The sequence below is a fragment of the Lynx rufus genome, unplaced genomic scaffold (assembly GCF_022079265.1).
Source record: "Lynx rufus isolate CCGP_SWC_20201006 ecotype Redwood Valley unplaced genomic scaffold, mLynRuf1.p SCAF_2, whole genome shotgun sequence".
In the NCBI taxonomy this organism is placed as follows: Eukaryota; Metazoa; Chordata; class Mammalia; order Carnivora; family Felidae; genus Lynx; species Lynx rufus.
Genome location: NW_025814834.1, coordinates 179,568,792 through 179,582,217, shown reverse-complemented (window position 1 = coordinate 179,582,217; position 13,426 = coordinate 179,568,792). Strand labels below are relative to the sequence as shown.

The window sequence follows — 13,426 nt, the reverse complement described above, 5'->3', positions numbered from 1 at the left end:
GGCATCTGTTTTTTGAGCCAAATTTCCAAAGGCTTCTCTGAAAACCACAGATACCCCTCTGTGGACTGTTTTACAATATACTTATCTTTATGTACTTGAACAACAGCCACAGGTGCGCCTCTTCTCTACAGATTTCTCTCTCTCACACACATACACATATAAACGTAAATGCACACAGAGTCTGTATGGTGGGCCAATCATACCAAAAATAAATACTCTCGTGTCTCTAAATTATTTATAGAACTAATCTTCTTTTTGAAATATGTTAATAAATAATCTAAATGGGGGAGGGAGTTGAAGTATTTTTTTCTTCTTCTTCGTCTTTTTTTTTTTACTTATGTTGATGGATAGCCACAAAGCATAATCATTTTATATGCCAAAAAAAAAAAAAAAATCAAACCCCAAACTCCAAAACCTAAAAAATCCCCCCCAAGCCAAATACCCTCTGTAAATATAGTTTTAAAATGATGAGTAAGCTACTGGACCGTCAGCCCCATTTGGTTATGTACATCATGTTAGTCACTCAGCAGTAGCCATTCCATGAACTCCTCATGGGTAGTGCAACCAGTTAAAAAGTGTATAAAACATTATACATATAAAAACTCTCACATCCTTTGGATGTTTGCAGTTCATCATAACTTTGTGGTTACCTTTCTGCAACATAAATTAAAAAAAAAATTACACATACACACACTCACTCACACAGACCCATATACAGAAAACCCTTTCATCCAGGCATACACCATCCAGAGAGTGTAGTGCATGGGACCGAATTCCATGAGGCATGAAGGGAGTGGTCCCATCCTCAGGGCAGTCCATCATCTTCAAGGCTTAATGCCACTCGCTGGGGAGACAGAGCAAAGAAATCACCATTAGACCCACAGGAGCTATTTATTGAGTGCCCACAAAGCACCGGACATTCTATTACTTTATAGGCATTAGCTCACATAATCTTCATACTACCCCAAGAGACAGGTTTGTCATATTTATTTTATAGATGAGGAAACTGAGACTCGATGAGCTTTAACAACATTTGTCCTGGATCACATAGCACATGGGTGAACTAAAATTTGAACTCAGATCTGTGTGAATCCAGAGTTGTAGCTTTTGCCTCTTTGTAAAGGATCCCTGCAGAGATCTCAACTTCCTCGGTCCTTCCTTATAGGATTTTAGATTTGTTCAACTTCAGTGGCTTAGCTTTGGCAAATGTTTAATCCCAGGCCATTAGCCACTTGTCTCTAGCTTGTGAGTCACAATTAGGAAGGCAATCTGTCGCACCCCTCCTGATTATACAGAATCAGAATGTGATACAAGTTGGTTACATTCAATCCCTCTTTCCCTCAACCTTACTTTCTAGTCATTAGATAGACTAGACTTAGCTAGACTAGTCTAGCTAGACTTACCCGCCCACAAATGGCTGACTGTACTGGGCTGAACCCATTAGCCCCTGAGGTGGTCTATTCCATTGGAACAGTGGACAGTGGGCTTAACTTCTTTCCTATACTGACATAAAATCTGTTTCTTTAAATATTCTAATGTTCCCTGATTCTCTTAGACCCAGAGGGTTCTATACAGACAACCCTTGAAATATGCGGATAGTGTTTGAGTTCTCTTCCTTTCCTTCTGAGTGTTTTCTCCTCTGGGTTACACATCAAGCTTTCCCCAACTGGGCCTGATGTAATCCTGCTTGCCACTCTTCCATTTCCTGGATACACTCCTTGGGCAGACCCCAGTGCTTTGCTATCCTTCTCTTAGCTAAGTGAATTTGGGCTAACCACTTCACCCCTCAGAGCCTTGGTTTTCTCATCTGTCAGATGGGAATAACAGGACCTACCACATAGAGTCGTTGAGAAAGCAGATGAGGTAATGTCTATAGAGTGCTTAATACAGTAACACACATGAGGTCTAGAGTATTCTAGACCAACTTGACCAGCAGAATAAAATAGAACCAGACTAGCATTTCCCATCTCTGGACAGCCAACAATCAAAAGTGACCCCCCTGCCTTTCAGATCATCTTTGGGCTTTGCAAGAATACCATGGCCTTGCTCTACTAGCACTGACACTTGAGACTCTCTTCTGGTCCTGTTATCCTCCCACTCTCTCCAAGACAGATCTCTAGGCCAAAGGTAGGTCCCAGAAGTGATGGTGGAGTAAGACAAGGACAGGGGGGAGAACGGGTTGTTGAGGATACTGAACAAGATTCCAGGCCATCTGCCCCATGATGTAAGTGGAAAGAGCACAGACTTTTGTGTACATACAGACTGGAGTTTTTATCCTGGTCCTTCTGCTTCTTAGTTGTGACCCTAGGCCAGTTATTCAGATTCTCTGACTCTCAGTTTCCCCATCTGCAAAATGCAGCTAATCATATCAACTTGATAAAGTTACTGTGAAGACAATACAAGGAAGTGTATGTAAAACACAGAGTAGTGTCTGACACATAGGAGGTCTCACTAAATATCTCCTATTTCTCTGCAACTGGCAAGAGCTTATTCCTCAGGCCCTCGAGGCATCAGGAATAGCTCCTCCAGAGTGGTTATTTGTTCTACACATCTACTTTACGTGTGTAGAGAGCTTTATAACTCACAAAGCTCTTTCACGTGAGCTGTCTCACCCGAACACTATGAATTTAGGAGGCAGACAGAATGGGGGTTATCATTCCAATTTTACAAATAGAAGTGAGCAGAGAGAAGTGACTGAGACCACAAGGCTACAGAGCAGTGACACTGGGAGCCACCTCCTCAGGCTAAGCTCAACGCTTCGTCCACTGTGTCCCCCACCCCCGCCCAAGTCTTTAAAACTTGGTCAAACACCTGTTTGTATGATTGGCCAAGGGGAAGGCTCAAGGCCATCTGCTGACCCTCCTCACTTGCTCAACTTCATTTCCCATGTCTCCCTTATGAATAATGTACAATGCACACTGCCCTGCCCCATACTTGATGATTTCTTCCACACACCCTTTCCTTGGTCAGCAACGAGCTCATCTTTCCTCTGCCCCGACACCCAGCTTACAATTTGCAGCCTTCCAGGACCGGAAAGCCGCCTGGGATTGGCTGCACCTGCCTAAGCTCACGCCCTCACTCACCAGCCCCTCAGACTCAAAGTGGCACTGCCCTACCTTGCACTTGACGACAGGCAGCTCGGAAAGAGGGTTCTTCGGGAGTTGGTGCAGCTGTGACCTTGGTTCCCCCGGCAAGACAAAAAGCTCCTTGAGGGCAGGGGCTGGGTCTTCCAGTTCTCTGGTCTCCCCAAGACAGGGCTCTGCCCACAGTGGGTGATCAAAGCTGCTGATCGCCTGACAGGGGGATGGACTGGATGACCTATGAGGTCACACTCAGCCCCCTGACTCTGCTATACAACCATGACATCTGCTCCAGACACTCTGCGGTCCTTGCTCCCCCAACAAGCCATGCCCTATTGTACCCCTCAGCCTTTGCACATGCTTCTTTCTGGAATGCCATTTTTCTCCTCCTCTCGCTGGATAATAGCTATTAACCTTTCAAGGACACAGTTCATCTGTCACAGCCTCTGTGAGGCATTCCCCTGCCTGATCTCCCAAACTGAATGAACAGCTCCCCTGTTGGTGTTTCCATAGCATTTGTTCAGCAAATATGTACTGGGAGCCACCTAATTCTGTGCTAGGCACCAGGGAAACAGATTAATCAGACAATCCGGCCCTCAAGGAATTCCCGGTCTAGTGGGGAGACCAATGTGCAAAAAGACAAGTTGACTACAGTGTGACAGGTGCTGTGATGGACAGAGGCTGTGGGAGAACAAAGAAACCAGGGAAAGCTTCCTGGAAGAGAGACTCCTGAGCTCCACCGTGGCATGACACACACAGCCGTACAATAATAAGTGACTCTCTCTCACCCCCCACCAGCAACTTGGAAGAGAGTACATTCCTTTCTTACTTGTGAACATGTCACATCCAGTGTGGTGCTCGGCTCACGGCCAGCATACAGTGTTTGTTGAAACAAATACATTTGAATTGCACGGCCACAGTTACCCTTCCAGGCCAAAGGTTCTGAAAATGTACTCAGCAGAAAGAAAGACATTTGGCTTCTTTACCCTAAAGAAGAGCCTCTAGCTATAAGGTGGCCCTTATACACTTCTACCCCAAACACCTGTCCCAGCATTTCTGTGTCCCCAGGGCCTAGAGGAGTGCCTGGCACATGGTAGGTTCTTGATAAAGTTGGAAGGAAGGAAGGAAGGAAGGAAGGAAGGAAGGAAGGAAGGAAGGAAGGAAGGAAGGGAAGGAAGGGGAGGAAGGAGGGGTGAGGAAGGGGGGAAGAGAGGGAAGGATGTAAGGAAGGAAGGAATTCTTCCAGCAAGGGATACTTACTGCAGGATAGACATGGCCGATCTGAGCAGTCCTCCCTATGTGGAGCTCATCTTCTTCTTCTTCTTCTGTTGTTTTCCTGTACACTGGGTTGTCAAAATTCATGCTTTTGGTGTTCTTCCGCTTCCAGTTTCTCCAGATCAGGTAGCCACTCATGCACAGCAGGGCTATTACCGCTGGAGGAAGGGACACATTACACTGAACTTCCAGCAGGCTCTAGCCCACTGCTCAGACGTCAGTACACTTCTCGCCGCCTCTCTAACTTTCCTGCCCCTTGTTGCTCAGGCCGTTGTGCTGTGTTCTTCTTCTGCTGCTTGGAAGCCCTTCTCCTATCTCTTCCTTTATTAACTACTCATCCCTTGAGATCCAGCTCAAATGTGAAGTCTTCTCAACTTCTCAAGGAAGAGTCAGTTGCTCTCTCATGTGTGTTCCGAGCCTACGGTACTATACTTTATATATCTGTACCCCCAACTAGATTGCGCTCTTTGTGGGCAGGGACTGTGTCTTCTTTATCTCTCTATGCCTGGTGCCTTGCTCAGCAACATGTACTGAGTGAATGAGTGAATTTCTTCACCACACCATTGTCCTAATGCTGCTGCTTCCTTGGATTTCTCTGAGAAAACCATTCTCTCCTCCAATGGAGGGTGGATGGTGGGGGTGGGGTGTTTCTTCCCAAAGCTGGGACTCTGCAAGAAGAGAAGCATCTCTAGAGGGGGACACAGCGGGAAAACACAAGCTCTGAGTTGGAATAGATGAATATATTAATGAGTAAAGGAGGAAGTTCTCAAACAGAGCTGGGCAAAACGGGCGCAAGCAGCTTCATAAGAGAGTAGACAATCACCATGAGCATTCAAGTGGAGGCTGATGACAGCATCCAGGATGCTAGAGAGGGGGGTTTTACTTCAGTTACACTGTAATAATCACGACCTATTAAAGATAGGAACAAGGCAAGGATACCTGTTGCCATTGCTAGTATTTATTATTCCAGAGACCTATCTATGCAGTAAGAACAGATAAAGAATTGAAGGGTACACACAGGGGAAAGGGGGAATACCAAACTTATCAGTTTTGTATGCTTAGAAAATCTTAGAAAAGCAGATGAAAAACTATTATAAATAATTTTAGTTCATCAACAGTTCATATAAGGGGTGCTGGGGTGACTCAGTCAGTTAAACATCCAGCTCCTGGTTTTGGCTCAGATCATGGTCTCATGTCTCATGGGATCAAATCCTGGGCTTGAGATTTTCTCTCTCTTTCTACCTCTCCCTCGCTCATGCTCTCTCTCTCTCAAAATGAATAAAGATTTTTTAAAAAATTAACAAAAAGTCAATAGCTTTCTTATTAATGAGCAATAACCAATTCGAAAATGGAATGGAAGAAGAACAGAACACATTCACAGCAGCCCAACAAAAACCATAAAATACCTGGAATAACCTAGCGGGAAATGTGCAACTCCTATATGATCTACAAAATTTTATAAAAGGACACAAAAGACTCAAATAAATAGGGAGATGTGTTAAGTTCCTGGATGGGAAGCTTCAATATTGTAAAAACATGAATTCTCCCCATATCAATTTATATATCCAAAGCATACGATTCCACCATAGTTTTTATAAAGATGATTCTAAAGTTCATCTAGAAGAGAAGTTGGAAAAAACAGCTAAGAAAATATTGCAAGAATAATGATGCCCTATTAGAAGCTAAAGCACAGCACGGAGTTGTTCTTCTGGTACGTAGGAACAGAGAATAAAGAGGCTAGCAGCAGATCAAAGTCTAGAGAGTCATGTAGTTTAATATAAAGATGACAGTTCAAGTCAGAAGGATGAATTATTCAATGAGGGTCTTGGGAAAATTAAACAGGCCTATAGAAAAAAAAAATAGTTCAGTCTCTACCTCACACCATACTCTATAATAAATTCCAAATGGATTGCTATCTAAATATAAAACAATGTTTAGCAGAAGAATGTATAGGGAGATATTTTAATAATTTATAGTGAGGCAGACCTTCCTATGTAAAACACAAAACCCGGAAGTCATAACACAAACGATGAACAGATCTGATACTTAAAATTTTTAAGTTTATGCATGGCAAAAGATACCACGAACACATTTATAAATCAAGAGGCAGTACGGGAGAAAATATTTGTCACATATATTACAAAGGTTTAATATTCATCATGTATAAATATTTCTACAAATAAGTAAGAATAAGAACCAGAACCAACAGAAAAACAAGACTGTGAATAAGCAATTCATTAAGGATGAAATATAAATGGCCATTAAGCTTATGAAAAGATACTCTACCTCATAGGGAAATATCAGGGAAAGAATATTCATCTTTAACCTCTCAGATGAGCAGAAATTAAAAATATTAATCATATCAGAGTGTATTGTATCAGGGAAGGCACATATACAAGCCCTTCTATAGAACAGAATATGTCAGGAAAGGGCTTGATTTCTCTTTCACTAAGCAACCTTCAGAGTATTTTCCACTCACTCTACTCCAAATCGGCCTGAAGTAGTCTCTCCATCATCTTTAGTGTTGAAGACTTTCAAGGCCAATTCAAATGGCATCTTCTCCAGAAGTACCATCCCCTCTCCTCTGCCGGGCATCGCGCTTCTATTACAGCACATTGTGATACGTGTTAACACCTCTCTTGTATCGCTTTCTATGACTAAGTCTGACTAAAGACCGAAAGCTCTTAAAGTCTTTTTTATCTTTTTCTTCCCTGGGTCCTTGGCACTTGGCACAGTCCCTTGCCCGGAGTAGAAGTTTTTAAAACATTCACTCACTGGCTCACCACCATACTGAGGACTCCCAGGATAAATGGGCAAAGTCCCTGTCCTTGAGGTGCTTGTGGGCAAGCCAGGGAGATCAACTTGCGAATGGACAGTTGCAATTCAAAGATCCCACCAAGAGATGAGACGGGTATAAGACACGGCATATTCAGGATGCTATGTGAACAGCGGGAGGCGAGAGAATAAATCGGCCTCCGTGGTTCTCCGTGAGGATTAAATGTTATATTGTGGCCATATCGAACTTCTAGTTCCAAACCCACTCTCTCCCCTCCCCATGCTATTTCCCGGTGCTGGTTTTACTTCATGCTGTTATCACTGCTCAGGTTGCTCTGGATTCTTCTTCATTTGGCTGACTCAGCTCACATTATCATTTCCACTAGGAAACCTTCCCTACCGATTCCAAGTTAAGCACTTCTTCAGCACTTCCACTGGACCACATATGGCTTTGTTTTAGGACTTCCCCTGACATAATCAAAATTATCTGTTATGTGTATCTCTCCGACAAGACTAAACTTTTGGAGGACAAGAACCATGTTTTAGTCATTTTTAATCACCTTCCTTCCACCTCACAGAGGCTGGTACCTCGCAGCTGCTTGATAAATGTTTGTTGAAAACCAAACAGAAAGAGAGCAAAATAGCATGATCTACTAAAGGAATGGCAAGCAGCTCTCCTCATTCATTCAACAAATACTTTATTTCCTACCACGTGCCAGCCACTGCAAGCAGCTGGGGAGAGTGGCGAGCAAGAGAAGCTCCAGCCCTGTCCCCATGGAGCCTACAGTCTGCCTTCACATGGCTGGCATGCAGAGTGTGAATAGTGGGGAGCAGGGGTGCACTGGGGGCTGCCTGGGGTCAGGTCCTGAGGGGCCTTGTGTGCCAAGCTAAGAAACCAAATTATAGGACTGGGAAGTGGGTGGGAAGGCTGCCGGGACAGAAAAAGTCAATGAGACAGGTCCGTGTGCTAAGTGCTTGGCCTTTCTAGTGCTTTTCCCCAGACCCGGAGCACCGGTTCTCTCTTTTCCACAGTAACTCGGGGCCACACTCACCCATGGGCACGATGATCCCAATGACAGCAGCAGTGACTGTTGAGCCCATCTTGCCACCTTCATTCCCATCTGCAAAACACAAATGTGCAGAACGATGCTCTGTCACCCAAGTCCTTGCTGGCCTCACACTGTAAGAATTGCCCAACTGCTTCCTGCCCTCATTCCAAAGTGATGATCCTGGCTAATGCCGAACAATGTAGTCTTTCCAGATCCTATCAAAACTCCCTTGAGGTGAGCAGGACAGAGGTTATCTCCCTTTCACACATGGGGAAACAGAGTCTTACTGGGGTTCTAGGGACTCAAGAGAGAGTGACTGTCCAGCAGAGCTGGGACCCAAACCCAGGACTTGTGCTCCGAGTCTCTTACCCTTTCCACAGTATCACAGTGTAGGAAGCTGGGGGGTGTGCCTGGCACAGTGAGCACTTAGGTCTCCATGTTGCTGACCGACTGGGGCAACTGCCTTTGCCAGCCGGTATCTGTTCCTTGGTCTCTGTTGTTTCGGTGGTCTGTTTGTCCATCTGCATTGCCAGCTTATTTTCAATAAGGAATTAAATTGGGATGCGACATAACATAGTGGAATCAACGGCACAGACTCCTGGGTTTGGGCAGGTTACCTACTTGTGTGGGCAAGTTACCTACCTCCTCTGGATCCTGCGAAGATTAAGTGAGAGAATTCATGTAGAATCCTTACTTAGCACAATGCCTGGCACAGCCTTGCCTGGTTCAAAGTGGGTGGGGGGTTGGGTGGGGGGTGTTTCGAGGCCTAAATAAGGTATATAAAAGCACGTTCTAAACTGAAAAGGGCTCGGAAAATGTACTGTATTTTTAAAGTATGCTGTGCCATCTTTTCCACTCTTAAAACTGTCTTCATGATAACATCTCTATAGCACTTTTTAGTTTACAAAGCAGTTTTTTCAGATCCACTGACGGCCCTCTGAGGTGTGAAGAGGGCCTTCACCAGCTACACTCGCTCCAAGAGGGCAGACGATTGTCCCGGCAATGGCCCGGATGCCACCCTCGCGGCGCGCCCGTTTCTCCAAGTTACTCTAAGACAACCTAAGTGTTACGGGGAGAAAAGGGGGGGGTAGCACAGCTTGGAAGGGCCGCCACCCCCTTGCTGCACATGAGCAAGCGCCCGACAGCCACAGCAAAGCCCAGAGCGGCGTGAAGCCAATGGGGAGACTCTCTGCTTGGAGGCTGTGCCCCAGGTGACAGGAACTGGAATTCACCCAGGTGCCACGTGCCTCTCCAAACTTCAAGATGAGTGCTCTGCTCTGGAAACCCAGCTTCTGCCGGCAAAATGGGTCCGATGAGAAAGGTGCTGCTGAGCCGCCTGGCTTCCGGGCCACGTGTGGGATGAGAATTTAAAAGATGGTTTATCTTAAATGAACTCCCCCTGGCAGGTGACTCAATTAAAAAGGTATTTGCTGGCCAATGAGACAGAACGTTTCTAGCAGTGACAATTACTGCTCCCAATGATTTAATAAGTGCTAAACTTACTTATTTTCATGCCAGGGTTTGGAAAGAGGCACAAGCAGACCATGGTTATGGATATTACTATATGGGGAACCTGCCGAGAGGGCTAAGAACCGAGACCAGAGCTTCTGAGGTTTCCAAATGTGGGGGACACGCCCTCATACACGTCAGTAATGCATGAGACACACACCCAGTGACAGAAGAGACTGTGTACGTGAGCACTTCTGTTTACACCGCCTTCTTTGTCTGTCCTAGTGGTCTTGTGAAGCATGTAGGGTAAGGGTAATTATTCTTCCCACTTTGTAGGTGAGGAAACTGAGGCTAAGAGATAGGAAGTGGCTTCTTGCAAGACCCTCTACAAGTTAGTGGCACCTAAGACTTTTAAATTGTAGGTGGGCACCTCCACCTGCTTCCTCAGCGAGGTCCAATATTCTGTTGTGATATGATCTCGTCTTCCCACATATCCCCCCATCATGAAAGAACACAGAACTCATTTACTTACAGTGCTGGGAGTGGTTGCTGGTCGCAGGGCTTGGGGTAGACGGGCTGATGCTTGGAGCCCTGGGGACACTAACTGAGCTGGGGACCACAGCTGCCAGGCTTGGTGTCTCTGTGCTGTGGTTCTGGGAGGTGAGGCTGTGGACGGTGGTCCCAGGGGCTCTTGCAGTGTCGGCTAGTGTCCTCGTTGTGGTAGGAGCTAACATCGTAGTTGAGGTAGATTGAGGTGCTGGAGGGGAAACACCGTGGAGGTCACTTGGACAGAGAGTTTTTGTTGCCTTATGTCTAACTTTTTGCCTCTATGAATTATACTTATGAACTCATCCTCATGGTTCAGCTCAAATGCCACTTCTGGGAAGCCTTCCCTAAACCTCCTGAATGGACTATGACCTTTTCTTTAGCTGAATCCCAAGCACTTCGGGTTTATACTGCACACTGATTTGATGAAGACAGGTCATTAAAGCAAGACTACAGAATTAGGTGTGGGAAGACCACTGTAAAAGATTGGGAGTAGGGGAAATCACACAAATCTACAAGGATTTTACATGCATATTATTACCCTGCTAGGTCGAAATTCTCACTCCACTTTAAACAAAGTGGAACATGGAAATCCCAAATGATGCAGCAGATTTATGTTCAAACAAAGGCCTTGGCCCTGTGTCAAGACTGAACGTTGAATATAAACTTGTATGGCCGAAGTCATGACTATTAGTCTCAATCGTATCACAAAAGGGCTTCTTCTTGTGTTAAGTTCTAGGTGAGGAAGAGGCAAGCTCAGAGTCACCTGCATATAAACAGTAACTGAAGCCATAGGGGTCAAAGGTTCTTAATTTCAGGTCTTTAAGGGGTTCCAGAAACCCCCTGAAACTGAATTTAAAATGTCGTATGTATACGTGCATTTTTCTTGGAAGTAAGAGGAGAAAGCCTCAGATGGACCCTAGGGAAAACCAGCATACAAGGAAGGTAAAGAAGAGACAATAAGTAGCCAGAAAAGACAGAGGAAAACCAGGAGCATATGTCATCCCAGAAGCCCATGGAGGGTGTTAGCAGGAGGGGGTCTCGCACTGCCAGGGGCCAGCCCTCCTGGTAGGTCTGCTTACCTCGGTAGCACCTCTTCATGTCTGGGCCCAGCCACATTGTGTCAGGACAGGCACACGTGTACTTGGGAGAGGGGCTGGAGATCTGAGGAGCAGGAAGGCACAGGTACTCACAGCCTCCATTGGGCTGGGCACTCAGCTCACAGGCATCTGCAGCTAACGGCACAGAGACAGAGACAGAGTTGGAGCAAAGGTAAGGCATGCCAGTTCCTCCCTTCTCCTGAGGATGAGCCCCTTCCCACTCGGCTTGATCAAAAAGTTTTCTCTCCTTTTACTGGGCACCTTCCAGCAGTGTGTCTGGTGTTTTACCCCCACTCTATCATTCAATCCTGACGACAACTCAGAGAGGTGGGTGTATGCCCCAGACTGACAGATAAAAGACACCAAGTTTCAAAGAGAAAAAAATCGTCTAAGTTATAACTCTAGGGATTTTAGAGATAGGATTTAAACTGAGGTCTATCAGGGTGCCTGGGTGCCTCAGTCGGTTGAGCGTCCGACTTTGGCTTAGGTCCTGATCTCGCGGTTTGTGGGTTCGAGCCCCGTGTCGGGCTCTGTGCTGACAGCTCAGAGCCTGGAGCCTGCTTCGGATTCTGTGTCTCCCTCTCTCTCTCTCTCTGTCCCTCACCCACTCATGCCCTCTGTCTCTCTCTCAAAAATGAATAAACATTAAAAAAAATTTTTTTAAATAAATAAACTGAAGTCTGTCAAATTCCAAAGCCTGTTTCCCCCCTCTGCCACATGCCACGTCTATTTCTTTTTTTTCTTTTTAAATGTTTTATTTATTTATTTTTGAGGGAGAGTGTGTGTACAAGCAGGGGAGGGGGAGAGAGAGAGAGAGAGAGAGAGAGAGAGAGAGAGAGAGAGAGAGAGAGGGGCACAGAATCTGAAGCAGGCTCCAGGCTCCGAGCTGTCAGCACAGAGCCCGATTCAGGGCTTGACCTCACAAACCGTGAGATCACGCATGGTCTGAAGCCAAAATCGGATGCTTAACCCGACTGAACCACCCAGGTGTCCCATGTCTATTTCTTACTTAAATTTCTAGGTCTAGAATCAGGCACCAAGCTTATCTCCTTTCCCCACTGTGCCTTCCCACTGTCACCTGGCACCCACACCTCAGTTACAGTTAGACTTAGTACTATATCCTAGTGATAGAGGACGGGACAACCTAGTAGCAGGATTCCTGGCTTCTATTCCCAACCAACAAGCTGGACTGCTATGGCCCTAGGATACGTTAGCTCACACTACTGCAAAATGGGTACACATAATAAATGAGAAGCAATGTGTTCCTTCACGGCAGAAGGAGCTCTTGAAATCAGATAGACCTGAGTTTGGGTTTCAGTTGTGCCACCTGCTAAAATTATTTTGCCTCTCTGAGCCAGTTTCCTCCGTTGTTAAATGAGAAAAGTAATACCTGTTCTTTGTAGGCAAAAATAGGGCTTTATATATTTTTTATGCCCAGCCTTATTTCACCAAGAGCTGAAGGAAATGAGAGAAAATATGTGACAGCGAAGCACTCTACCAATGAGAGGGACTGTTGCTATACCTTCTGGGTGTGCTGAGACATTACATTACATGAACGTGAATGCAGCCTACCCAGGGGAGGGAGAGGACAAGGGCAGGGGACCTGGGACCAGGGAAGGCTCACCTCTTGGCTGCTTCAGCTCATGGAAGATGACAATGTCATGTGGGTTATTGAGGTTCTCAGCTAGGATGGAGATTTCCAGGCCATTGAGCCGATTTGCACTGAAAATGGCCTCATTCTCCAGGTCTGTCCAGAACACCTTGTCCTGTAGGGTACAGATGCAGAGGATGGGAGGCTAGAGCGTAAGTCTGAGGGCCTGGCCCCAAACCACAGTCACAAGAACTGCCCTGCCATCTCCCCTGAGCTCTCCTGCCCACAGATTCGCAGGGGGACACTCAGCCTCTAGTCTGTGGCATATACTCTCGTTCCCTTCTGTCACAGAGGGCTATTTGTTGATTCTGGGCCTTGGCCTGGAGACTGCTCATTAATGCTGAGCTAGGTCTGCTTCCTGGAGTCCAGAAGAAACCGAAGGTTGGGTCTTTATAGCTGTTACCATTACTGGGGCCTGGGACCAAGATTGGAGGGGATGTATGAGCTGCTGAGGACTTATTCCCTGCAAGGCTGTCCTACGGCTTCTGGTTATACACACAT

At 45.9% G+C, this 13,426-nt stretch overlaps 1 protein-coding gene across 3 annotated transcripts in view; it reads right to left on the bottom strand.

Moving 5' to 3' along the window:
• Window positions 1-240: 240 nt before the first annotated feature.
• The window catches only part of LRP8 (LDL receptor related protein 8), a 76,352-nt gene continuing 63,166 nt past the window's right edge, over window positions 241-13,426 (bottom strand). For 2 of the 3 annotated variants that reach the window (XM_047085226.1, XM_047085228.1), the window contains 7 exons: window positions 12,899-13,040; window positions 11,257-11,409; window positions 10,161-10,385; window positions 8,183-8,251; window positions 4,341-4,513; window positions 3,117-3,293; window positions 241-844 (listed from right to left, as the gene is read on the bottom strand). In XM_047085226.1, coding sequence (XP_046941182.1) covers window positions 806-844; window positions 3,117-3,293; window positions 4,341-4,513; window positions 8,183-8,251; window positions 10,161-10,385; window positions 11,257-11,409; window positions 12,899-13,040 — 978 coding nt within the window. In that variant the 3' untranslated portion in view covers window positions 241-805. The remainder of the gene's footprint in view (window positions 845-3,116; window positions 3,294-4,340; window positions 4,514-8,182; window positions 8,252-10,160; window positions 10,386-11,256; window positions 11,410-12,898; window positions 13,041-13,426) is intronic. The other variant, XM_047085227.1, reaches the window with a different exon arrangement.